General features: G+C 36.1%; 1 protein-coding gene across 1 annotated transcript; it reads left to right on the forward strand.

Annotated features, from left to right (window-relative positions):
- The first annotated feature begins 5,475 nt into the window (after positions 1–5,475).
- tbx18 (T-box transcription factor 18) lies at positions 5,476–15,251 on the forward strand. The gene is made up of 8 exons (XM_034017324.3): positions 5,476–5,918; positions 7,047–7,224; positions 9,520–9,621; positions 10,277–10,448; positions 11,200–11,367; positions 11,649–11,713; positions 12,837–12,931; positions 13,980–15,251. Exons 1-8 carry the CDS (start codon positions 5,696–5,698, stop codon positions 14,693–14,695), a joined length of 1,719 nt encoding a protein of 572 aa, XP_033873215.3. The 5' UTR covers positions 5,476–5,695; the 3' UTR covers positions 14,696–15,251.
- Positions 15,252–27,320: the final 12,069 nt, after the last annotated feature.

Below are 27,320 nucleotides of genomic sequence, written 5' to 3' on the forward strand. Positions count from 1 at the left end.
AGTCTAGCGTGCACTTCAAATTCATTTCTAAAAAGTTGTGTGCTGCAGCATTTCTCAGAAAGCAGCATGCAGTGTTGGAAGAGTGAAGATTGTTTGAAGCCCAGTCAGAGCCGAATGGGCTGCTTAGCTAGCCTTCTGGAAATTCCGACCGCTGCAGAGGACACAATAAATATGTGGTCTGTATAATATTGAAAACTTGAGAACTGGCAATGAGCCATATCTAAACTAGATCAAATGTATCTGTATTTTCAAAGTGAATTATTTTCAGAACCTTACTTCTTACATCTGCCACAGTTCATTGTGTTGCAACTTCCTCAATACAATTTGTAGGCCTTCTATCTTGCCACTAACAGCACTTACAAACTAATTGTTAACAGTAGAGACACGTTATAATTCATATTTGAATGAATCTTCGAAGTCCAGACAGAAGAAAAATAAATAAATAAAATAATAAATAAACAAAACTAAGATTATTTTCTGTTTTGGTGATTTAGCTTTGAAACGAATGTTGTTTGTTTCAATCAAATATTTAACGGTTCAGTTTCGTTATGTATATGACACAAGCCTGCACTCACAGATCGAACACGAAGTTATTTTGAGATATTGAGGCAGTATTTTTTCCTCTCAGTTTGTGTCCAGTGTAATGTGTTGTAGGATACATGTCGAATCGTTGTTTTTTTTTTGTTAATAACTAACTATAACTGTGTTCTTATAGGCCTATATAGCGTCTCTGTAATATTTATAAACCTACACAATAACATTTCAAATTTAAAAGAACAATCTGCTTGTTTGGGACTGCTTTGAAGTCTAATTGTGAGCAGTCATTAAAATAAAAATAAATCGATAAATAAATTAATTAATTGTACAATTAAATGAAACGCAGCTATATCTACTTAAATGTACAAACACTTACTATAATCACGTATTTGGGCATAGGTGGAGAATAAGGGAACAAGAACTTGCGCTGATGGAGAATAGAGGGAAAGCATCGGCAGCAACACACCCAGTCAATCAGCAAAGACTCTTTTTTTTTTTTAAAAGAGCCTCTCTTAAAAAAAAAAGGTTACTTTAATATATATAAACGCATTTTCAGAATCAGATAGGGAAACGGTGTCAATTTTGCAATGCTTCTTTCTTTTTAAACCCCCCCCCCACACACACACACTTTTTAAAGCCTACTTTGATTAATTTAAATAAAATAAAATGTGGTTGGTTTCTTTAACATAATTAAACGTTTCGCCAATACCACATTTTATTTAAAGAAAAAAAAACAGACTTCAAATAAATAGTCAAATAGTCTTGAAGTTCCTGAAGTCCCCTTTGAAAAAAATATTGAAAACATAACATTCTTAATATTAAATAACTTATTTGTTTGTAAATTATATATATATATATATATATATATATATATATATATATATATATATATATATATGTGTGTGTGTGTGTGTGTGTGTATGTTGAGTTTACATATAACTTTCTATTTCCATCTTGAAGCTCCTGGTTCTTGTATATATATATATATATATATATATATATATATATATATATATATATATATATATATATATATATATATATATATATAATTTAATTTATGTATTTATTTATTTATTTTACATCGGAACAGTTTAAACCAAAATAATAAAAATAAAAAAATCGCTTACTTATTGCTAAATAAATATTATTTTCATCGAAGTCGCAAATACATCCATTTTAGACCCAGTTCTGCTGTGAACGACAATATTAAAAAACGGCACCAAACTTGCGAACATTGAGTTGCCAACAGTAGATGGCATAGTGTCCCTTCCAAGTGCTTTACACGTGGTGGGTCTCTAAAGGTGTAGGGTCACAATCTCTAAACTGATCAACCACAATCCTGGCTAACAACCAGCAAGGTGAGGTACAGTTTTATGGTTTGAAAGTATACTTCCCGAATAACGGGATAGATTGGGATGGAATGGGACACCATGGATAAGTGTGACACCTACCATAATTAATACATTCACATTGGTTACTTTAAATAACACGTTTTATGAGGTTCACATGAACACTGTACCATATGTTTCCTGTTTAATAAATGTGAGACCAGCCGTCAGTACATATTGCAGCTGAGCAGTTAGGTTAGAAAACGTGACCCAAAAAAAATGCAGGATACAGGGAAGTTGCATTACTCGGTCTGAATGAACACAGTAAAGGTATGTGTATTATTTGTTTTTATTATTTGTTTATTTAGCAGACGCCTTTATCCAAGGCGACTTACAGAGACTAGGGTGTGTGAACTATGCATCAGCTGCAGAGTCACTTACAATTACATCTCACCCGAAAGACGGAGCACAAGTAGGTTAAGTGACTTGCTCAGAGTCACACAATGAGTCAGTGGCTGAGCTGGGATTTTAACCGGGGACCTCATGGTTACAAGCCCTTTTATTTAATCACTGGACCACACAGCCACACACACACACACACACACACACACACACACACACACACACACACACAAACACACAAACACACACACACACACACACACACACACACACACACACACACACACACACACACAATTTGTATAGGAAAATCCAACGCCCTTAGCCTTTTGTTTCTGTTTTCAGATTTTATGCTAGCACTTTTGGTGTCACTAAATTGTCTAGATTGCTCCTAACTCAGAAATCGATTCAGGTTAAATAATAATAATAATAATAATAATAATAATAATAATAATAATAATAATAATAATAATAATAATAATAATTAAACCATATATCATACACAAATGACATAATTAAATGATATATGCTTATTGTTTTTAAAAGATTATATGAATAAAAAGAACTGTATATAAAGTATGTTAAGCTGAATGTACTATGGTTCCTCTCTGCTTTACACCTCTGAGATTTATGAGTAGTCAACAACACGGCTCCAATATACTGAATAAGAATGAATGGATATTCTAGACTATAATTGGAGTCTTTATTGATAGCATGAAAAACAGTGTGGAGTAGTGGTTAGGGCTCTGGACTCTTGACCGGAGGGTTGTGGGTTCAATCCCCAGTGGGGGACACTGCTGTTGTACCCTTGAGCAAGGTACTTTACCTAGATTGCTCCAGTAAAAACCCAACTGTATAAATGGGTAATTATATGTAAAAATAATGTGATATCTGTATAATGTGAAATAATGTGATATCTTGTAACAATTGTAAGTCGCCCTGGATAAGGACGTCTGCTAAGAAATAAATAATAATAATAAAACAACTCCGTTTAAAACTACTGAGATTTACGTCATTATGATTGCGCTATTGCTTCACAATATGTCTGCTTGTTAAAGTTGATTGATGCTATAAGTATGTTAATTGTTTAAAATGTAAAATAAATACAATAATAATCATAATAATAATAACATATTGAGAAAATGTACAGGCTCGTCTTAATTTAAAAAAAAAAACAAAACAGATTTAGTAAAGGGTATGCCTGTAGACTTTCAAGACAAATAATTATTTTGCTGCAGGCTTGACTACCTTTTAAACTGACTTGCTCAAAAACTGCGTTTTTTTTTATTTGGCAAAACAGGATATCAATATAATGAAAACATTATTATTTTCAATTTAAAAGCTGAATATGTCAGGCTCCTTTAATTTGTGGATGACATATTTGGTTTTAATATCGTAAAAACAGTTTTGAAAATTAAAGAAATATTTGTAAAATCCATTTTAAAATGTCCAAAATTAAACGATGAACCTGTATGCAAAAAGTGTTGAGTATTCAATCTTAACGCTTATAAAAACCCAAACATGCAAAATACTCTTAAAAAACAACATGACAAAATCATAATGTTGAAAATAACAGATACGCATTTAAACATAAAAACATTTAAAAATAAGCAAACAGTTTATTTTCATTTTAATGTGGAAAAGGAGACAAAAAAAAGAAATAATCACTTTTACAATAATTTATATTTTTATTTTAGATCAAATTTTGATACAGTAATACAGTTTACATGCAGGTAAACGAAAATACAAATCTAAAATTATATAATTTAATTTTAAAAGGATGAACGTACATTGATACAAATCACAACCGAGGTGTTTTCATATTTGCAATTAATGAAAGACCAGTGATAAATAAGTGTGATCATTTTTGTGGAAAACTACGCTATATTATAATTGGTTGGAGATGCACTTTATTCCGACAAAATATGTGACTGCTCTGCAATATTTAAAAACATGGTTTACACGCTTTAAAAAAAACAATAGTTAATAGATAATTAGAATAAATACATTTAGGCTACTAGTAAATATATGTCGCATAACTTGCATTCTGTTGGAATCAGTGAATCACCTGTAACCTGCAGTTATTATTATTATTATTATTATTATTTATTTCTTTGCAGGCGCCCTTACCCAGTTATCAGATGAGACTATAAGGTACCGTTCAATAATTGAATACCATGACGTCATTTAGGTATTTTCAATATTTTACAGCAACCCTAACCACCATCAAATATCTGTATTTATTTTCTCAGCAAATATGCATTCACACGTGTCTGTGCTGTTTTTACACTCGTGGCGTAGTTTATTTAAGAAATGTAACTTTCAAATCTGATCGAATCGCATAATGCAATTAAACAGTTATACAATTCTATTTTTAAAACCCGTTTCAAAGTGTAATATACGTTTTTGCTTCATATTTTTATTAGTGAAGTTTTGTTCAAAATATTTACGACTTATTTATATCAAATACCCTTTCCTACACACACATACACACAAATCGTAGGCCTACAGCAATCTATTACTAGTGAATACATTTATTAACCATTTGCTGCAAGGCCTGTATATATCCCACTTAAAATAGGTGAAAACTAAATCGTGCAAAATCTGTTTTCAAAAGAGGCGGTTATGAACTATCGCCGCGTTATAATTTTAAAGTCCTTACAATTGGTCACAAACCGTGTATTTGCATTTGTAGGCTATTCCCAGTTAATCAAATAAAAGCCTTTGACCTATAACACTTTTCTAGTTAGGTACAATCAAGGAATTTTTGAGGTATAGGGCGATGGGTTAAAACAGTTCGTTTATTGAAAAATATATTTTATTTGTAGGATGTGTAAATCATATAAAATATATAGCAATTGTTCAAAACAGAACCTGGGCGTCTTGTTACATGACTTAATTACATTACAAAATCAGTCCCCAGAGAATTTATTCAATGGTATATTGGAATGACTTTTTTTTTTGCATATAGTACAACTTAAATTAAATAAAAAGCCTACGCAAACTGGCTTCGCAATGTATTAGAATGCTGGAGCTCAGCACTCGCGAGCTGATTCATTCAACGAGCCGTCACTTCCATATTTGGCAAGATGGTCACAGTACACGGGGCCAGCCCCGGCGTTTACCATTGGCTTGGGCTCGCGTGATTGGCATGTCAGATCCCGCCTCCTTAATTATTGACACTTGATCAAATCCCATCCACTGTTCTGCCGTCTACAGCGCTGACAGATCAAGACAACACATTTCAATTGCTGGTCCCAACATTTTCTTGTCCGTAGAGTGCCTGCAACTTCCCGGCTCAATAAAAGTTAGATCTCTCTTTCAGATCAGAACAAGACGAGTGAAGTAAACGCAGTGCTGGTGGATGCATGTTGAAAAGTACTGGGTAATTATTTTTAACTTGACAGCTCTTTCTGGATGGTGGGATGGCAGAGAAGAGGAGATCTCCGTGTACAATGAGTTTAAAGGCTCATGCTTTTTCGGTGGAAGCCCTCATTGGGGCGGAAAAGAAAAGAAAGTTGGACGAGGATAGCGAAAATTGTTTTGAAGAGGTGAATGAAGTTTCGAATCAGGATGAGATGCAGAAGGACGAGAGGAATTGTTCCAGCCAAAGAGGCTGTGAAATTGACTGTTCAAGTGACGGATCCCGTAAGTGTTATTCTCGATTCAATAACACAAACACTGTGCTATACAGGAATGAAGCAGTTGCCATCCCCATGTTGCTGTAACAGAGAATCTAACTTTCTCCTGTCTCTGTCTGTTTAGCATTTCACGTTCTACCCATTTTATTTAGTAGTGCAAATATATTGTCTCTAATGTTTATTATTATTATTATTATTATTATTATTATTATTATTATTATTATTATTATTATTATTATTAATAATAATTAATTAATTAATTAATTAATTATTGTTTCCAATTGCCAAATATTTATAATTTTGTATAGATAGATAGATAGATCATTTTTATACACAAGGTATAACATTTCTTAAACTTTTTTTTTTTTTTGAACAAGCCTGTTTTAATATATTTGCACAAAGCATTAGCCAATAAAATATGAACAATATAATAATTGCTGTATTGGTTTCTAGAGTAATATTCCTATTCTTAGTAATATTATTTGTATTCATATTATTCTTAATAATAATAATAATAATAATAATAATAATAATAATAATAATAATAATAATAATAATAATAATAATAATAATGGTGGATGCTAAATGAGAGAGAACAAATATTTTAAAGCCATAATTTAAAAAACCAAATTGTGTTACTATAAATATTTTTTTTGTCCTGGCAACTATCCCTTAATTTTCTCCTAATTTAATGTGCTGTTCATTATTCACGATTATCACTGCACCCACCAAACAGCTCTTTATCATTTGTACGTAATTGTTATTATATACTTTTTAAATAGAAAGTATTACACTAACTGTTTCACATAATGAGTAGTTAGGACTCAATGGTTAGTTTAGTTTTACAAGTTTCATAATGACTGTTGCTCATGAATAACCGATTGTCCTTGGATTTGTCTCATACTAATTTGATTGTATTGCAGTATATTTGCATGGAAATTTAACGTTAGGAAAGCAATACAGAGTTTCCAAATATCGTTTTCTAAATTACTTTCAATGAGACACCATTTTGTACCAATTGATTTGTTTCAATTTATTGATGTCCCAAAAGTTATAGTACCTGACAAATTGGCCATATAAAATGTCGATCGTTTTCAGAGCTACATATTATTTTCTTTATTTCCAAATCACGCAGCTGAGTGCGACGATGTTTTGTTGGAAAGCCCTTCTCCCTCAAAGTCAGCGCCTCCACTGATACCTTCTCAACGTGGTCCTGGCGATGCAAAGGAGATCCAAGTGGACCTTCAAGGAGCAGATCTCTGGAAACGATTTCACGAGATTGGAACGGAAATGATCATCACTAAAGCTGGAAGGTCAGTTAACATGACTCATATATATATATATATATATATATATATATATATATATATATATATATATATATATATATATATATAGCCTATTGCATTTCCAGACATTAAATATTAAGCTTACCAACTTCTGCATTACGAATCAAGAAACGAGAACATGGTTTGTAAATATTTCTACATTATACACGACAGACAGATATATGACAGATAGAAAATGATATTAGTGGTTGTTGTTCGAGATCTCATGTTACTGTATATGTGGCTTCAGAATGGAGGTTTACGCATGACGCCAGGTTGTTATCTAGCTGTGGTTTGCAACCTGTGGTACGCGCCAGTACTGGTACGTGACAGGCTTGCAACAGGTACTCACCGGCAGGTGTTCTTTATAGCTATGATACCTCAACCACAACACTTCCTTAATCGCACCATCGTAATGTATCAATCTGTTTGTACAAATGAATCAACAAAAAAGGTTTTGATAACTGTTTTTTGGGGGGTTAGGCACAAAAAATGCTGCCTCTTCCTTTAAAAGCACGTGTCAATATTTATGAATGCGACATGACGTTGGTCTGTGTGTGTGCGTGCGTGTGTGTGTGTGTGTGTGTGTGTAAAAAATGTGATCGAATACAAACGCCTGTAAGTGTAGAGAGGTACTGTATTAACACCAGGAGAATACGGTAACCCCATTCACGCAACAGTTGTGATGATGACAGTGTGAGTAGGCCTACTGTAAAAATTAACATGAACAGTTGCATTTAAGAAATCTAGAACAAGAACAGCGGAAAACAACAATTAAAATACACTTAAGGTTTGTGTATTGCACACGTGCAATTAACAAAATACCCAAGAAACTTAAAATAAAGAACATAATTTATGAAGGGCTGTAATGCAGCAACAATCTCAACAATTAAACAAAAAATTAAAGTGAAAAGGTTACCATACCAAGCTGAGAAAAGTCATCTTTGTGAACTCCACTACATCAAATCGTAGTGCCTATGTAACGTTTTGAGTCACCACAAACTGATTTTTTTTGTTTGTTGCATCTTGCATCCCAGATATAATAGATTTAGTTACATTGCTTACCGCCAGGAGTTTAAGGATGATTTAATTGCGCCGCAGATTCCCCAGTTAGATGATGAGCTGATCCTTCAGCCAAATAAGAAGGCGCGGTAATTTAAGAGTAGGCTACGTTACCATAATGAAAAACACCAATGTAGCGGGAGTGTTGTAGACTAACTCAGGGTCAGCTGTTGCATGGAAAACAAAGTTTATTGCTCAGACTGACCATTTTAAGAAATGTGAAAGCAGAACTCATATACATAGGGCCTACTTGGGACTGTATTTACTGCTAAGAAAAAAAAACCTAAAAAAAAGGCAATTAAAAAAACGCATTAAAGAAAAACGCCATTCACTAAATTTAGCTCTCAGATTGTGCTAATGAAAATATCTAATGTGCTTGCTGTGGTGTATTTAATATCGTAAATATAGCAGAATAAGCTCACTGCAGTTTAAACTGTTTTTTACTGAAAAATAAACGGTAATATGTAATCATAAGAGCTGTCTGTGTTACATGCGGTCAGATCAGGACTTGACATAACACTGAGCATGGGAGCTGCAGCATGCTGTTGCAACTGGACACAATTAAAGGTGTGGTCACCAATTCCATACACAGCACTTGCAAAATATAAAAATATAAACATGCTGAGTTAATTGCAGTCATCAGCTGCAGAGATTTACCACGCAGCAGAATGCGACAACAAACAAGTGAGTACAGACACAACAAACCTGGTGGTAATCGGGTAGGTCTCGGCTTTACAACAGCCGTTTAAGACTGCACATAGTTACTGGTACAACCGATGATCCCTGCTGGAAACACTGGTACTTGAGGTGAAAAGGTTGAAAACCTCTGTTCTAGAGGATATATTTTATGAAATCCATTTTCCACTGGATACACACGACCAAATCTTGGAAAGGAGGAACAGGACCATTTTATTAGAATTTACAAAACACTTTGATCAAATCCACATGTTCATTTTCTACTAGTTGAAATAGAACAGGTTTTGTTAAATATTTTCGTACGACACGATACGACACCCCCCTCCAAATTTAAAGTTATTCAAAGCCTTTTAACTATTGATATGCATTGTACGACTAAGGGTAAGTTACTTTTCAACATTTAATTTCACCATTTTCGATAACTGACTTATAAAAATGGTTAAAAGACGTTTTACTATGCCAATACATTGTTTGAAATTGTGTATAGGATTTTGGAGTAATATAAACTAATATTGCGATTAGGCGGATGTTCCCAGCAATGAGAGCGAAAATCTCGGGTCTGGATCCTCATCAGCAGTATTACATAGCGATGGATATCATCCCCGTGGACAATAAACGATACAGGTAATAATTTTCACAAATTATATTTTTGTACATGTTACATTAAACATTAGTCTTTATATTCCAGTAGGGAAGCACGCCTGATGATGATGATGATGATGATGATGATGATGATGATGATGATGATGATGATTATTATGATTATTATTATTATTATTATTATTATTATTATTATTATTATTTTAAAAATCAGTATATATTTATGGATTATTTAAAAAAAAACATTAATTAACACATGCAGATATTCAGCTGTAACAAATCAGACAATGAAAAAATATCAAACGGGCTTTATTAAATGTTGTAGATTAATAAGGAAGATATCTGTGTAAATGTGTATTATATAATAATAATAATAATAATAATAATAATAATAATAATAATAATAATAATAATATATGGCTGATACATTATTATTATTATCAGCCATATATTATTATTATTATTATTATTATTATTATTATTATTATTATTATTATTATTATTATTATTAGATTTATGTACGGCATTCAGATGTTTTTAAAATACGAACCAAAGTAAGCTACTCTAAACGCAAGCAGTGTTAAAATATTTATGGCATTTTCAAGGGGTTTTGAGCGACGTTGTCGTTTTGCTTGCCTATCATTTTATTTTAATGATTGATTGCATCGCATTTGTTCAGGTATGTGTATCACAGTTCTAAGTGGATGGTTGCCGGTAATGCTGACTCCCCGGTCCCACCTCGAGTTTACATCCACCCCGATTCCCCAGCTTCTGGAGAGACATGGATGCGACAAGTCATCAGCTTTGACAAACTCAAGCTTACAAACAACGAACTCGATGACCAGGGTCATGTGCGTAAAATTACAAATAAATGATTAAAATTATTCCTGTATTAATTTCAGGTATTTCGCTTATATAAGCGAGAGAGAGAGAGAGAGAGAGAGAGAGAGAGAGAGAGAGAGAGAGAGGCTGCATCATGAATCCGTTTTGCAGTTGTACTTTTTTAAGTTTAAATAAATAGCATCGTTATTAAACACTTTCAATTATATCATATCTCCAATAACAAAAGAACGAATGGAATGAATAAGACCATTTAAATGTCACATTATAGTTAAGTTTGTTCTTAAAAAAAAATGCAAACCATACATTAAAGCTAAGTACACATATTAAATGGACATCTTTAGGCATATACTTGGACACACAGGGCCAAATAGTATATAAGCAGTTTGACACACATGGCATTACTATAGAAAGTTATTCATCATTGACACAGTGAAATAGGCAGAATGTGCAGATTATAGGCCTTTAGAATATTGTGGGACATGGGGATGCTTTTTTCTAAGTTATTCATTAAAATAGCACTAAAAATGAAACGATTGTCACAACAAAATGACACTATATTACCCTATATTATATTGCCTTTTATAAATGTAATGGTTTTATCAATGTTTTAGTATAAGGTTAATGAACTGGTTTTGGATTTTTGATGCAATAAAAAAAAAATACATAATCTCTCTCTCTCTCTCTCTCTCTCTCTCTAGATAGATAGATACTATAGATAGATAGATATAAATGGTTTTTGTTTTGTTTTTTTGTTAACAGATCATTCTTCATTCGATGCACAAGTACCAACCCAGGGTCCATGTTATCCGCAAGGAATGTGGAGAGGATCTGTCTCCGGTAAAAGCTGTTCCTGTTGGAGAAGGGGTTAAATCAGTCTCCTTCCCTGAAACAGCTTTTACTACCGTCACAGCATACCAAAATCAACAGGTAACTTTCGAATAACCTCAAGCGCTGGTAATTCACTTATAAATACACCACAATAATGTTTTGATCCTATAAAACCAGGTTGCAGCTGTTGCATTTTTACCAACATAACCTCATAATAAAAATGTTTCGCTGAAACCACAGTTAAGGTTTACTATTTCTATGTAGGCCAACGGCATTTTGTTGCTTTGGTTGGTAAATATGAGTGCATTAAACAATTAAAAAAAAAACTAATTGTTGAAGTGTGCCTTCTAAAATGCAGCAAAAACAATCTTTATTTGCAGATCACCAGACTAAAAATTGACAGAAACCCATTTGCAAAAGGATTTCGCGATTCAGGTCGTAATAGGTGAGTTAAACCGTATATTTCAAATGCCTTGTGTTTTGTATTCTTAATTATATATAGTACAGACATTTAATAATATTTACAGTTCATATGTTTTAAAAACAAAAACAGATGTATTTGGAAATAAGTCGTTTGTGTGAATCTAAATTGTTGTTTGACTCAACACAGTCATTATGGAATATGAAAAAAACACATTATATAAAGCACTAGAGTCCAATAAACAGTGTAACAAAAATATTAAATAACAGCTTTCAAGGTTGTTGGCTGAACATGGAATCGAGTCAGGGTCCCATTTAAATGAAAACCTAACATGGCGTGAGACTTCCCCCACAATAAAGAGACTTACTGTCCCAACACTTTACTTCTCCCCAGGTTGTTTTATAGAAATCATTAGGTCTGTCCTTTGCAGAGGAAAGGAGAATTTATGTGCTGCACAATAAGGCTTAATTCCTCAGTAAGGCCCTTACGCCTGACCCTTATAAAAGTTTAACTCAGGAAGGTACCCAAAATTCCCCTTTTAAATATTACAGGAAAGTTGAACCGGTTTGCTAAATAAACTACACCATTTGATAGCAAAAGCAGGGTTGGTGATAAAATAGAAAGAAACATTCAAGGCATCTTGTATAAATTATCACCTTAGCAACACCCCTCCAGGAGGCGACTTTTATCTCCACGCTAACTTGAAGCCAAAAGTTCCCATTACTGGAGAAAATGAAGCTGTTTTTTTTTTTTTTTGTTGTTGCTCAAGTCCACCTAATAAATATTTTATTATGGCTTCCTGCAAAATGGCTGTGATCCCTTTATAAAAGCAGTGTGAAAGCAATTATATCAGAACAGAATGTTGGCAGTCACAAATCGGGCCCAATTTTATGTTTTTCCTTAACTGATCTTTTTTCATATTTTTTTCTGTGCAGCTTTTATAGAGACTTTGTTTTGTTGATTAGGGGCTAGTCCGGTGATAATGAAAAGCTTGCAACTGTAAAAAAACAAATACAAAAGTCTAAAGTAATGACACATGTCCTATTGGTCTTTAATCTGAAATATGTGGCTGATCCATTTTAAAAGTACACCACACTTGAGCATATCCCCTCAAGACTGTAATCATATGTACCTTTTCTTTATTTAGAATGGGCTTAGAGGCTTTAGTGGAATCCTATGCATTCTGGAGACCCTCACTGAGGACTTTGACATTTGAGGACATACCTGGAATCGCTAAGCAAGGTATTTAGAACACGGTAAAATATATTGGAAAACAAATTAAGATGAAATACCGAACAGCAATGCATTTTATTATACCTATTGTATTTTTGTTCTAAGACAAACATTCTAAAATCAAAAATAAAATGAATTAATATACAAATACCGTATTCTTTCGAATTTAAGATGCATTTTTTAAACCAAAATGTTCTTCTAAAAAATAGTCTGTGTTTTATATTCAAGTATAATGACGTGTGTGTTAAAACCGCCAACAAAAGATGTGAATACCCAAGTACACAAACAGTAACGTGACTGGCTACTGAGAAAAGATGAACAAAGACGTCACTGCCCAATTTCGAATCATCCATGATCTACAGGCAGCCATTTTCAAAGAAGCGTCATTAGCTTCCTGAGGAATTCAAAGAGAAGCTTTTACAATTTCAGCGTTTTTTTTTTATTAGGCTCCATTCTAACAAACAGTACCAGCTTGGACAGGTAGGAAATGCTGATCAGACCCCTGTATTTTTCGACATGCCAAGCAATACCACAGTTCACAAAAAGGGAGAAAAACAGGTGTGAGTAATCACGTCTGGAAATGAGAAGCAGTGTATAACTGTAATGCTCTGTGTGACAGCAGACGTCCACAAACTGTCTCTATACGTCGTTTGCTTATATGCGTAACTGAGGTTGTATCTTTGTAAATGCAGCTTTATTTGATGTTTTGTTTTTTCCTCAAATTGAGGGTGGAAAATTTGAGCTGTGTCTTAAATTCGAGGGCATCTTAAATTTGAAGGAATACGGCCATTTAAAAAAAATCTTTTCTGATTTATTTACCTGTGATTATTTATTAAGATGCTACTACTTAACAAAAATGGGATCCACTTGTACTTGTATTTTGTACAGATCTGAAGGCAAACACATTGTCAGTGTAGGTAAATAAGTCAGCCTGCTAGCTACAGATTCTCATATAGTATGTCATATAGTGTTCCTTATAAACCAGCTATATTACTAGTAATTAATCAGATAAGCATTATCAAATTGTATAGAATTTTAGTTGTAATTTTTGATGCAGGGTGCCCAGGATCCCCCTCTATTCTCCAGAGCGCTGCAAACGGGGTTCCCTCGACTCACGCACACCTCCTCTCTGGCTCTCCGTGCTCCTCCCCTTCATTTCACCTGGGACCCAACAGCAACCAACTCTGCAACCTCAGTCCCGCAGATTACACAGCGTGTAGCCGCTCAGGACTGGCTCTTAACCGGTATGGCAACACCCTCGCTGAGACCTATGGCAGGCTTGCTAGTCCCACCAGCGACACCTTTGCACCACCTAGGACTCCTTCCTATGTTGGGATGAGCAGCAGCAGCATGGCCATGGCTGGGAGCGATGGAGAAGCCTTCAGCTGCCCTCAGACGGGTCTGCCTATACAGATTTCTGGCATGCCCTCCCCACAGCTCCAGTACATCATGCCGAGCCCACCAGGCAATGCCTTCACTGCCAATCAGGGACACCAAAGAACCTATAACAGCTTCAGGCTCCACAGCCCCTATGGTTTATACGGATATAACTTCTCCACTTCACCAAGACTGGCAGCCAGCCCAGAGAAAATCTTGTCCTCTCAAGGGAGCTTTCTCGGCTCCTCGCCCAGTGGCACCATGACCGACAGGCAAATGATGTCCACTGTGGAGGGCGTGCACATGCTCAGCAGTGGCCAGCAGAACCTATTCGACTGTAGGACTTTGGGAAGTCAAATAAGTTCATCCTCTCAAGTTCCAGCACATATGGGTTAAGCATGAACCCTTTGTACTTGTACGAGTACATTGTGACATTTCTGTAGCAAACAGAAACATTAAACATTAATTAATTGCAGCATCTGCTTTCAAGGACTTAATGGAGAGATTCAACTGTTTTACTTATGAACAACTGAGTAGCTTCAAAGTACATGAAGTAAAGGTAGAGCACGTAGGTGATACAAGTCAGCTAACATAGCGATATGGCTCAACATCATTTATCCATTGCCTAAGTGCCCTGGGGTGTTTACAGTATGTGACTCTGGACTGAGATAACATGGCATCACCTCACCTATAGTTCAACTGAAAAACATTTGATTTAATGTAAAAACATACATATGTCTGCAGTGTACAGCATGAAGAGAAAATCTTGAATAAAGGACCCTACCCTACACACAAGATGTCTGTACTGTAGCCAGAGTACTAAGCTGCAGTTAAATATTAAACGCTTATAATAATGGCACTTGGAATAAAGAGTCAAGAAAAACAATATGTGACTTTAAAAAAAAAAATACACTATCATCTCTCTCTTGTGTACAGAGAGGTGTTTATAATTCCCAAGTATCTTGGTTATATATGCAAAGCTAAAGAGCATCTTACTGTATGTTGTACATGTTTTAACAGCCTAAGATGCCTTAATATGTATTTTATAGCGATCATAAAATGACACTTAAACCACTTACAAAGGAATACAGATAGCTTGTTTAAGCTTGATCACAGTTTTGTCTTCTAGTTTTTGAAACATTTATAGAATTCAGGAGGATTAGAAATCCAAAGTTTAACTTGGTTCAAGGATTCAATCAACTGTTACAAATGCAGATACCAGTTCATACTTCTATATATCAGACTACAAAATAGAACAAATGTAGCAATTGATCTTTGCCATCTTTGTGAATAGTACCTTTTGTTTTGTTTTCATTTAAATTTGTTCTATACAGGATATTGTGCCACATTCAAAAAGTCATTGCTGGGAATGTACATTTTAAAATAATTTTTAAACAATTCTGTATTTCTAATGCTAAAAGTGCTGTTATCTGTAGTTGTGTCATTCCTCATCCCCCCCTCTCCCCAACTGTGTTTCAATCATGAACATTAATGTACAGTGTACTAGATACAAAAAAAAAAAACTGTTAAAAAAAATACGTTTCTTTACAATGTGCGTTTCAAGAGTAAATACTTAAATATATGTCACTGCCAAGTTTAACTTGCAATAAAAATGTAAATAATTGATTCATACACAGTTTATGCCATCTGCTTGGAAAATGTGAATCATTGTAACCCTGCAGCAGGAGTTCTAGTGAAAGCAGATTTCTATATTCTGTGCAGGAATAATATGACTTTTTCTTTTCAATGTTTTGATGTTTTAAAGCTCAGATCATTGGAATTGCCAAGCCTTGTTATAAATAGCTTTGTTAGACTGCTTACAATACCAGCCACTCATTGTACTTTGCCAGTTAGAACTAGTTCAGTGTGTTAAGGATAAGAGATGAATCTGTTATGAATCATTCAATCAAATTCAGCAGTAAAAAGCTATGACCGGCTAAATGCATTTTGTGGATCTGCTTCTCTCATCAGCAGTAGCAGTTCCTGTCCTCTCTTAGTGTGGTAAATTTAACTAGCTGGGCCGGAGCAGTAAAAACCCCTCTTGTCATTTTGAAGGTGAAGGTCTTGACAAATGTCGAGCACATGAAGATTCTGATGGCGATATCATTTTTATTTTGGAACACAAGTATGATTGGCTTGCAGGGCTGATGGGATAGTGACAGACCCCTGCCAGGCCTGTAGCCCTGGAACTCCTTCACGTGATGTGCCAGTCATTATCAGTGAATCTGGGAAATTAACACTTGCGTGTTACCAGGTGCTCGAGTGAGATTTTTGGCACCGAGTGGAGAGGCTGTCACGCTATCAGTCTGATTCATCAACCAGGACTCAAGATAGAGATTCTAATGGCTGAAGCAGGCTTGGAAGGCTCAACATGATGACATTTTAGACTAATGCTGTCCTTGGGCTGGTATCCTTGCTAGTATCATTGTACTCTGTCATGATTTAAAACACACTAAAAGCTTTAGATGTCTTTGTATGTAGGTATGTTCAATGTCGTCCTCCATTTCAAACCTATGGCAACATAAATATTTAGAAAATTACAGCTAAAAAAATAGAATAATGACCTATGTTTAGTTATTGATTCATAAAAACAAATCTATGATTCAATATTGTTTTAAGCATTACTATAGCTTTATGGTGTTGCTTCTAACACACAAGGCTGTCTTGTATCTGTACAACAGGTTTGGAGAACAAAGAGCTAACATTATGAGCTCAACAGATTGATAATTTTTTGGAATTAACATCCACACCTTTGATGCGAACCAGTGTATTTTTAGGTGCTATATATTATCCCAAACATTTTCTTTTCCAATTACTCTATTTATTTAACGTTTACCAGATAAAAAACAAAACATATTTCTGATTTTCAGCTTGACTTTTATCCTTTTTCATTTATTTATTTTACACAAAAGTAAAACATTTCTGTAAAAGAGAGCCAATATCCGCCTAACCAAGGCAAACCAGATTAAGGCTATTTTGTTACTTGAAGAAATTGTTAGGCTCCTAAATAGTATACTCAAACTTTTCTGGCTAATAAAGCATTCCCTAAGTCTAGGCAAAAGCCCTAAATCTTATGATTTTTGTTTGTATTCTAGTTTCAATTGATCTCTGTTTTAAAAGTTTAACTAAATCAAAATCAAATCTGGTCTGCATTTGATATTATTCTTCACATAACCCCCTACAGTTTTATGATGCATAACTGGGATAATTGGCATTTAAGTAACTGAATGTTCCTGCTATCAGCATGGTTCTTTCTAACATTCTTTCCAGTTTATGACCTTAAATATTTTCTTGAGCATGAGTCTACTTCTATATAACATATAGTATGTATTTTCATAGTGATTTCTAGGATCCTGGATAAGGTTTTAAAGATTTTTTGGTTTTACATGGCTGGTTTTATTTAAGTTCATTAAAACTGATATGACAAAGCAACTTGCTGGAGGACAGGCAGTGTAAATTATGTAGTGGTTTTGTGATGTCGATTGCTGTCCACTGAGGTCAGCAAAAACATTAACTTTCTGTAAGTGGATGGTCAAAAACCCATACCTGCACATACAAAGTATGTCCTGTATGCCAGAAAATGGCTGTATTTTACTATGCTATTGTAGCAGGGCAATATACACAGCCAAATAACCTGTCAATACATAGATAACAAGTTAATAACCTATGACTCCGATCACACCACAATACAGTAGACGCTCGTTAGTAGCAACATAACAGTGCCCTTTGGTATGTTGCTCTTAAGCGGCGGTTGCTGTTATGGGGAGTGACGTCTGAACAAAGGCAGCCTGCTTTTTCTGATACTTAAAACAGCTACAGTACAGGCTACATTCTTTTTAAGTATATTTGTAGCTAAGACACTTCCTAAAACATTTCTAAAAAAAAACATCAAACTCGTCCTCTACTGGTACAATTATTTTCTTTATTTTTTTAATTGTAGGTTACATGTTTACAGATAAAATATTATTGTCATTATGAAGGAAACAGTGCCCAACTGCACAAATAGATACTATATAACAGCATAAAATAAGCAAGCTTTGTATAGTACTTACATTCACTTCCCTTGCTCTTTTTTATGTCTATTCTTTTGTATGATCCTTATACAGCTGTATTTTCTTCTAGTTGCGATCACGTCAAAGCAAACAGTTTTTTTTTTTTTGCACATTGCGGGAAATAAACGCTGGAATGATCAAGCAGAGAACAAATTTGCCTTGTAAAACTGATAGGCGCACACACTGTACAGACTTTTGGGTGCATTGTGGGCAATAAATGGAAGTTTTACGGTATCTGGATAAGGGTGTCTGCTGAGGATGTGACGTCACAACGACATAAATGTTGCTGTGAAGCGGCGCTAAGTTGCTGTTACCAAGTGGATTTTTAACGTTTAAAAAGTTCCTGATTAGCACCATACTCTATCTTAAGGAAATGGAACACTATCTTATCTTCATGCTGATTATGTGCACCACATATCTGAGCCCAACCAGAATCGGTGCTGCAGGGACACGTTTAATGAACACTTGTGCCCTACTTTCCAGACATTACAGATTTAGAGATTAACATACATTTTCATGATTCTTGATCCTTTGGTGGACACTGTTGAATCAGATTTAGAATGGATTGTGATATTACATGAGTGGATTCAAATTGGATACCCAGAAAATGTCTTGACTGTTTTTTTTTTATCTTGATTTGGGTGAATAAGTAGAGTTGCACAAGTCAACTAACAGCAAAAGTCAGTTCACGGTGAAAAATAGCTCTTTATTTGGCTGGTTGCTTGATAGCAAAATAATACGACTGGCCATACACAGAAATGTGTAACGTCCAGTCAAACCATGGGGTTCAGTCCCGAAATAATAATTACCCGAACAAAACACACACAAACACAAACGCGGTCACAAGTCCAGAGTGAGTACTATTAGTGTAAGTGGTGAATTACAAGTTTAAACATGCACAATGGTGAAGTGTAGTCCGTGCTTGTTTGCTGGCTGTTTAGCTATAGCTCCCGGTTTAGCTTTCTATAAATGACAAACGTGACAGTTTAATAGAGAGACAAAACAAAATACAAAAACTCACGTTTTTTTTTATAACAGTATGTCCTTTACAGGTCTTTCCGTAACCATAACAAAGGAACAGATTGCTTTGCCACATCCCCTGATATACCCTCAGTCACGCCCCGTTCGCTAGTGAGTGCAATCATGTATCCTCCAATCCATGACTGACACATCGCCTACCGCATTAAGGCGATGACTTCTGGTATTGTGACTCCGCCCCCTTTCTGGTTGGCCAACTTCCAACTGACCCTGGAATGAACTGCCAAACCATCCAGTCCTGGTCACACTGTTCCTGTTATACCGTGCCCTCACAGGTCGGGAGGGAAATTGTTGACTAGGATTAATTCGCTCTCTGTCACAACAACACACAAAACTTTATAGAGAACATGTCTGTACTGTACAGTGTTGAGGAACATGTGGACTTTGTGTTCATGTATGCAAGTCATATGTGTCATTACAAATGTTCTAGGCTTTGTTCTGTAATTATGTGTTTTTTTAGTTTTTTTATCAGATGCTGTGTAGTTTATGAATCATTCTTTATATAAATAATATAAGTAACAAAGCACAAAAAGCAATAAGCTTAAATCAAATATTTTAGATTTCACATGGCTCCACTCCCATGTAATAACTGATGAAAAATGATCTGTTAACAACATACCGGTACCACTAAAGTTGGGCACAGGTCTACATTACTGACATGGTTGACTGACAAAGAGTTGGCAAACTTTAAAAATGCCACACTACCATTTTTTGTTGATCTTTTTGGTAGCTTAAAGTGCTGGTGAACAAAATTAGGTCAGAGTGGACAGGGTACAACACACCAGTTAGGCGATCTGTAAAACAGACTGGAAGAAACTAAGTAACAGCTGCAGATAACTGAGTCTATAAAGGACAGCGTGCAGGTAAGGTAAGGTGCAGATAATTAGGCTAATTAAGCAGATTGAGAAATGAAGGTTGAGGTGTTCAGTTTCACAATCCAGCATTTTTATGTTATCCACACTACCTTAAAAATGTGTGATCAATGTGTTTTGAAACCACGTGATTCATGATGATGGTGTGTTATTTAGGTATTGTAAATAGGGTATGCTACAAAAGGGCTATATTCCCAATGCTCTTTACTCCAAATTACCATTAGCATATCTTTTCTGTCAAAAAGTTAATATATATATATATATATATAGATATATAGATATATATATATATATATAGATATATATATATATATATATATATATATATATATATATATATATATATATATATATACACACACACACACACACACAGTATTAGCAACCCTGATAAAGACAACTTTTAATAACATTTTCCCAGGAACCAATCCTGTCCCATAGACTTTAATGTTAATGGAATTCTGGTATTAGTAACTGCATGCCGCTTATTGACAACTTTATTACTAGTTGCCAGTGCTACAGAGCGCACTTGTATGATTTATGCACATACTTCATGCAGCTTTTATAACACACTGACTTCACAACTGCTTATTTCTGGCAGACTGAGGCAGAATCGTGGCTTTGAAACTGGCTACTAAAGCTACAAACAAAATTGAGATGGATTTAAAGTGGGAGGTGATACATTGTAAAAAGCAGACAGTGTTGGACAATTTCTTATTTTAAAAGTGTGTTCTTTAGAATTGATTTTAAGTACAACACATATTTTTTTATGTTTGCTTTACTCATTGTAAGGACAATTGTAGTACATCGTTGTGTAGTACTATTTAAGCCTATTCCCTTTTTTTTTTTACACACGTGAAATAAACAGTTCTATGTTTGGGTATTTTGTGTTTTTAACACTGTAACATTTAAAACACATGTATTTCAGTGCCATATTTGTACAACTACAGTATATATCGTTGTTCCATATAAATACACTTGAAAACGGGGGCTTTTCGCTTATTGGCAACTTTCGGTTAATGACAACTTTTTGCTGGGAACCGAGAGGTTGTTAATAAGCTGCATCTACTGTATATATATATATATATATATATATATATATATATATATATATATATATATACAGTGCCGTGAAAAAGTATTTGCACCCTGTCTGATTTTCTGCATTTTTGCACATTTTTCACATTGTCATTGGTCAGATTTTTTTGTGGGTTGTAGTAGTATACACAGGGAGTCTGAGAGAAAAAATGACACCAAAGTTTGGTGCTTCTTTCATTTGTTTGGTGTGCAAGGTAATCAAACATGCAATCTTCAGGTGTGAAAAAGTTATTGCCCCCCCCCCAGTTAACTCAACCCAATTAGGGTCAGCTGTTTGAGTACTTGGTTAACAACCATGTCTGATTTGGGCCAGCCCTGCCCAATATAAATCTGTCTAAATTTGGCCCTTACCATCAGAGTGAAGTTGTCAGCACACAGGTTCTAGAGGCACATCATGCCACGAACAAAAGAAATTCCTGAAGACCTCCGGAAAAAAGTTGTTGATGCCTATCAGTCTGGAAAGGATTACAAAGCCATTTCTAAGGCTCTGGGGCTCCACCGAACCACAGTCAGAGCCATACTGTCCAAATGGAGAAAGTTTGGGACAGTAGTGAATCTTCCCAGGAGTGGCCGTCCTGCCAAAATCTCTCCAAGAGCAAGGCGTAAAATCGTCCAGGAAGTCACAAAGAACCCTAGAACAACATCCAGGGATCTGCAGGCCTCTCTCGCCTCGTCTAAGGTCAGTGTTCATGACTCCACCATCAGAAAGACACTGGGCAAAAATGGGATTCATGGCAGAGTAGCAAGGCGGAAACCATTGCTCACTAAGAAGAACATGAATGCTCGTCTCAAGTTTTTCCAAAAAGCACCTGGATGATCCTCAAGAGTTCTAGAACAATGTTCTATGGACAGATGAGTCAAAAGTGGAACTTTTTGGCCGCATGGGCCCCGTTATGTTTGGCGAAAACCAAATACTTTGGTTTTTGCCAAACGGTTTGCTGCATCAGGACCTGGACGCCTTGCCATCATTGAAGGAACCATGAATTCTGCTCTGTATCAGAGAATTCTACAGGAGAATGTCAGGCCATCCGTCTGTGAGCTGAAGCTGAAGCGCAGCTGGGTCATGCGTGACATCTTTTTTTTTCTTAAATATAGTAGCCTCCAATTATTTTTATTATTTTCTCCCAACTTAGAATATCCAATTATTATTTTTAAGCTCGGTTCACCGCTACCACCCCTGCGCTGACTACCACCCCTGCGCTGACAACCACCCCGGCGAAGACGAGCACACGCTGTCCTCCGAAGCGTGTGCCGTCAGCCGACCATTTCTTTTCACACTGCAGACTCACCATGCAGCAACCTTGGAGCTACAGCGTCAGAGGACAACGCAGCTCAGGGCAGCTTACAGGCAAGCCCACAGGCGCCTGGCCAGACTACAGGGGTCGCTGGTGCGCGGTGAGCCGAGGACACCCTGGCCGACCTAAACCCCCCCCCCCCCCCCCCGGGCGGCTCTCGGCCAATTATGCTCCGCCCCCTGGGAACTCCCATCCACGGTTGGCAAGACCGATGTTTTTTCAAAGTATTTATCTTATTTTATTTTTAAGGGTATGTTACTCCTTGAACCATTTCTGCATTAATGAGTGGAAATTGTATTTGGAGCTTGAGTATTAGAAAGGCCCCCCCTTTACTAAGCCCCTTAATTTTACATTTATACTGTGCAATACCAGAATAACATCTATACTATATTGGAACTTAGTTTAGAGTGCTGCAGCCTCACTGATTGGTCATCATTGCCTCATGCTTTTATCTTTTGTGAATTTATAAATGCAATTGTTATATTTTCTTTATTTCAAGTCTCTGTATATTCATTTAATTGAAGAGTATCTGCAGTGGGGATATATTGTTGTGGTTTCATTATTAGTAGATAGGGTCTCCCACCCTTGTTTGGGAGTGGCGTAGTCTATAGTTAATCAATTAGAGGGTAAATTATCTACCGACCCTCCTTGTCACATTTGTATCCTCTTTTTTTAAGATTTGTTTTTAATACATTTCTTTGTTTTACATAGTCAGTTTCTTTTGAGCATATTCTTTGTTCCTTATTCCTAGACCCTTTGGGATTGCCCTTTTAGTGTGTATTGGATGTGCAGAGGACATGTGTAAATACTGGTGCATGTCAATAGGTTTACAGAAGAGGTCAGTCTCAATTGAAGTTTTACCATGGTATCTAAACATTCTATTTCTTTTCTTGTCCATCAAAGGCCCACCTTAACTCTTTGCGGTCCATTTATTCAGTGCCTGTCAGACGCGTCAGGTCCCATTTATTTTCACACACGCTGTTTAAAAGTAGTTTTATTCATAGTAAAACAGGTTTAAAAGGCACTGCATATCAACAGGACACTCAGTACTGCATCTCCAGCCCTGCCACACTCCTTGTTCGCTGTATTTATCACATTCCTCTTCATAGTAGTGCATACTGATAAATCATCTCTTGATCACTCGTTTTATCACCAAACTCCTCAATAATGCTATCCAAGTCAATACCATACATCTCAAAAAGCTTGGAAAATGTCAGTGATATTCTTTGAGCGCTGGATGCAGAAGCAGCTATCTTGTTTGTTTATGTCCGTGTTATGTCTGTGGTGAAGGGACTATGTGTATTGCTCAGATCCACCTCCTTTTTTTCTGCTTCTCTCGACTTCTATTGGCCATTGAAAGCTTTTCTTTTTCCGGAGAAAACATGACTAGAGCCCTGTGCTTGACATCTTTTTGATGTCGGACAGGATCTGATATTGGACCGAAAAGGAAAAATTGTAATGTCGGACCTGGTCCGAAATAGGACTGCAAAGGGTTAATATTACTGTGCATTTAATTTGCCATTTTATGAAACTGGAAAAGAGATTCTTCTCCATGTGTCCAAATGCCAAAAATATAATCTACAAACCAAATGTATTCTAAAGGTTCTCTTATGATTTTCTAAGTAATTGTTCTTCCCATTTCCCCATGTATGTACTGGCAAAATGCATTCTTAATTTAGATCCTATTGTTTGTAATTCTTATCAACAAATGTAAAATAACTGTTTTCTAAAACTACGTTGATCATGTTCAGCACTTCTGCTGTTGGTATTGATTTATCTAGTCTATCATCTAGTGCTTTTTGACAAGCTTCTAAAGTTTCTTATATATATATGAGAGAGAGAGAGAGAGAGAGAGAGAGAGAGAGAGAGAGAGAGAGAGAGAGAGAGAGAGAGAGAGATGGTGCAAAAATGCAAGATTTATTGAATGAACAGATACAACTATTTACAACAACAACTTCCATCTGTATACAAACTAGCAAAACAAAACCTTTAGCAGGTTCACCTATGCAAATACATAGATAAGTAGTATAGCAGGGTAATGTACCTATCCCTTTTCCCTCTTTTCTCCCCAACTAAGCAAAACTGCGGGCATATAAAGTCTAACACCCTCCCTGGATTAAACCACATGTGGGGGGGTCTAAGTCTCTTATTAACTAACTTAATAAATACATAAAGAACCATATTAAACACAATAGACACAGGCCTGTAAAATAATCGTGTGTATATATATATATATATATATATATACAAACAGTCATCATATATATGTAAGCATATATAGCCTAAAAGCAAGCAATATAAAATAAACATTTCGAAGTAACCCCCTCCTGCTTCCCATACTTGGTGCTGCCCTAATTGCAGGAAGTCAGCCATGAAGCAGGGTACTAAAGGCTTCCTCACCTAAAATGGTGGTTTCTTCATTTCCTGTTTCAAAATGGAGATCATTACGCACATGTCAAACAATGTACTATTTATGAGGGACCTTGCGTCATCACAAATATATATACCCAGTGGTTTGCAGAAGTATTCACCCCCTACCAATAATGTCACATTTTGTTGAATTACAAAAAATGTATGCACAGTAGTGGTTAAACTGAACACTGTTATATGAGGAGGAGGTTAAAAGTCAGAAAAATTGCAAAGAAAATGTACAAAATGAAATTTACTGGTTGCAAGTATTCAGCCCCTTAAGTCAGTACTTGGTAGAAGCACCTTTTGTAACAATTACTGCTGTGAATCTTTTTGGATAGGTCTCTACTAGCTTAGTACAGTAGGATGGTGAAAAATTTGCCCATTCTTCACGGGAAAATTGCTCCAGTTCTGATAAGTTTGTTGGGGGTCATCGATGGACTGCAATCTTCAAGTCTCGCCATACATTTTCGATTGGATTCAAGTCAGGACTTTGTCTGGGCCATTCTCTTCTTGTTCAACCACTCTAGTGTGGCTTTGGCTTTGTGCTTCGGGTCAATGTCCTACTGAAATGTGAGTCTTGGCTGGCTCAAACAGGTTTTCCTCAAGGGTTCGCCTGTACTTTGCACCATCCATTCTCCCCTCTATCCTGACAAGCTTCCCAGTCCCTGCTGAAGAGAAGCATCCCAATAACATGATGCTGCCACCTCCATGCTTGACAGTTGGGATGGTGTTGACTGGATGATGTGCAGTGACGCAAATGCACCAGACGTAACGCTTGGAATTTAGACCGAAAAGTTTAATTTTTGTCTCATCTGACCACAAAACCTTTTTCCACATGTCTGCAGTATTATCTGCATGCTTTTTCGCAAACTCCATATGTGCTTTAAGATGAGGCTTTTTGAGTAATGGCTTCTTTCTTGCCACCCGTCCATACAGGCTAGCTGTGTAGGGACCGGCTTATTGTTGATGTGTGAACACTGACTCCCATCTCAGACACAGAACTTTGCAGATCTCCCAAGGTCATTGTTGGCTTCAGAGTGACATCCTGAACCAGTTTCCTGCTTGCCCGGCTGTGCAGTTTGGGAGGTCGACCTGATCTGGTTAGTGTCTGGGTGGTATGATGCATCTTCCACTTCTTAATGATGGACTTCACTGTGCTGAGAGGGATAATTAGCACCTTTTAAATTTTCTTGTACCCTTCTCCTGCTCTGTGCCTCTCTACCACATTATCACATTAGCTGATTTAGGGCTGCAGTATCAAAGGGGTTGAATACTTATGCAACTGAGATGAATCTGTTTTTCTCTGTAAATCTTACTTATTTATATTCTATATAAATTTTTTAACTTTATCAATGTGGAGTAGTAGTACGCTCAGGTGCCAACAAAATGTGAAAACTTTGCAGGAGGTTGAAGACTTCAAACCACTGTGTGTGTATATATATATATATATATATATATATATATATATATATATATATATATATATATACACACTGAACAAAAATATAACGCAACATGTAAAGTGTTGGTCCCATTTTTCATGAGCTGAAATAAAAGATCCCCGAAATTTTCCATACGCACAAAAAGCTTATTTCTCTCAAATTTTGTGCACAAATTTGTTTACATCCATGTTAATGAGCATTTCTCCTTTGCCAAGATAATCCAGCCACCTGACAGGTGTGGCATATCAAGAAACTGATTAAACAGCATGATCATTACACAGGTGCACCTTGTGCTGGGGACAATAAAAGGCCACTAAAAATGTGTAGTTTTGTCACACAGCACAATGCCACAGATGTCTCAAGTTTTGAGGGAGCGTGCAATTGGCATGCTGACTGCAGGGATGTCCACCACAGCTGTTGCCAGAGAATTGAATGTTCATTTCTCTACCATAAGCCGCCTCCAACGTCGTTTTAGAGAATTTGGCAGTACGTCAAACCGGCCTCACAACCGCAGACCACATCCAGCTTCTTCACCTGCGGGATCGCCTGAGACCAGCCACTCGGACAGCTGATGAAACTGTGGGTTTGCACAACTGAAGAATTTCTGCACAAACTGTCAGAAATCGTCTCAGGGAAGCTCATCTGTGTGCTCGTCATCCTCACCAGGGTCTTGACCTGACTGCAGTTCGGCGTCGTAACCGACTTCAGTGGGCAAATGCTCACCTTCGATGGCCACTGGCACACTGGAGAAGTGTGCTCTTCACGGATGAATCCCGGTTTCAACTGTACCGGGCAGATGGCAGACAGTGTGT

This window comes from Acipenser ruthenus, chromosome 6, assembly GCF_902713425.1.
Source record: "Acipenser ruthenus chromosome 6, fAciRut3.2 maternal haplotype, whole genome shotgun sequence".
In the NCBI taxonomy this organism is placed as follows: domain Eukaryota; kingdom Metazoa; phylum Chordata; class Actinopteri; order Acipenseriformes; family Acipenseridae; genus Acipenser; species Acipenser ruthenus.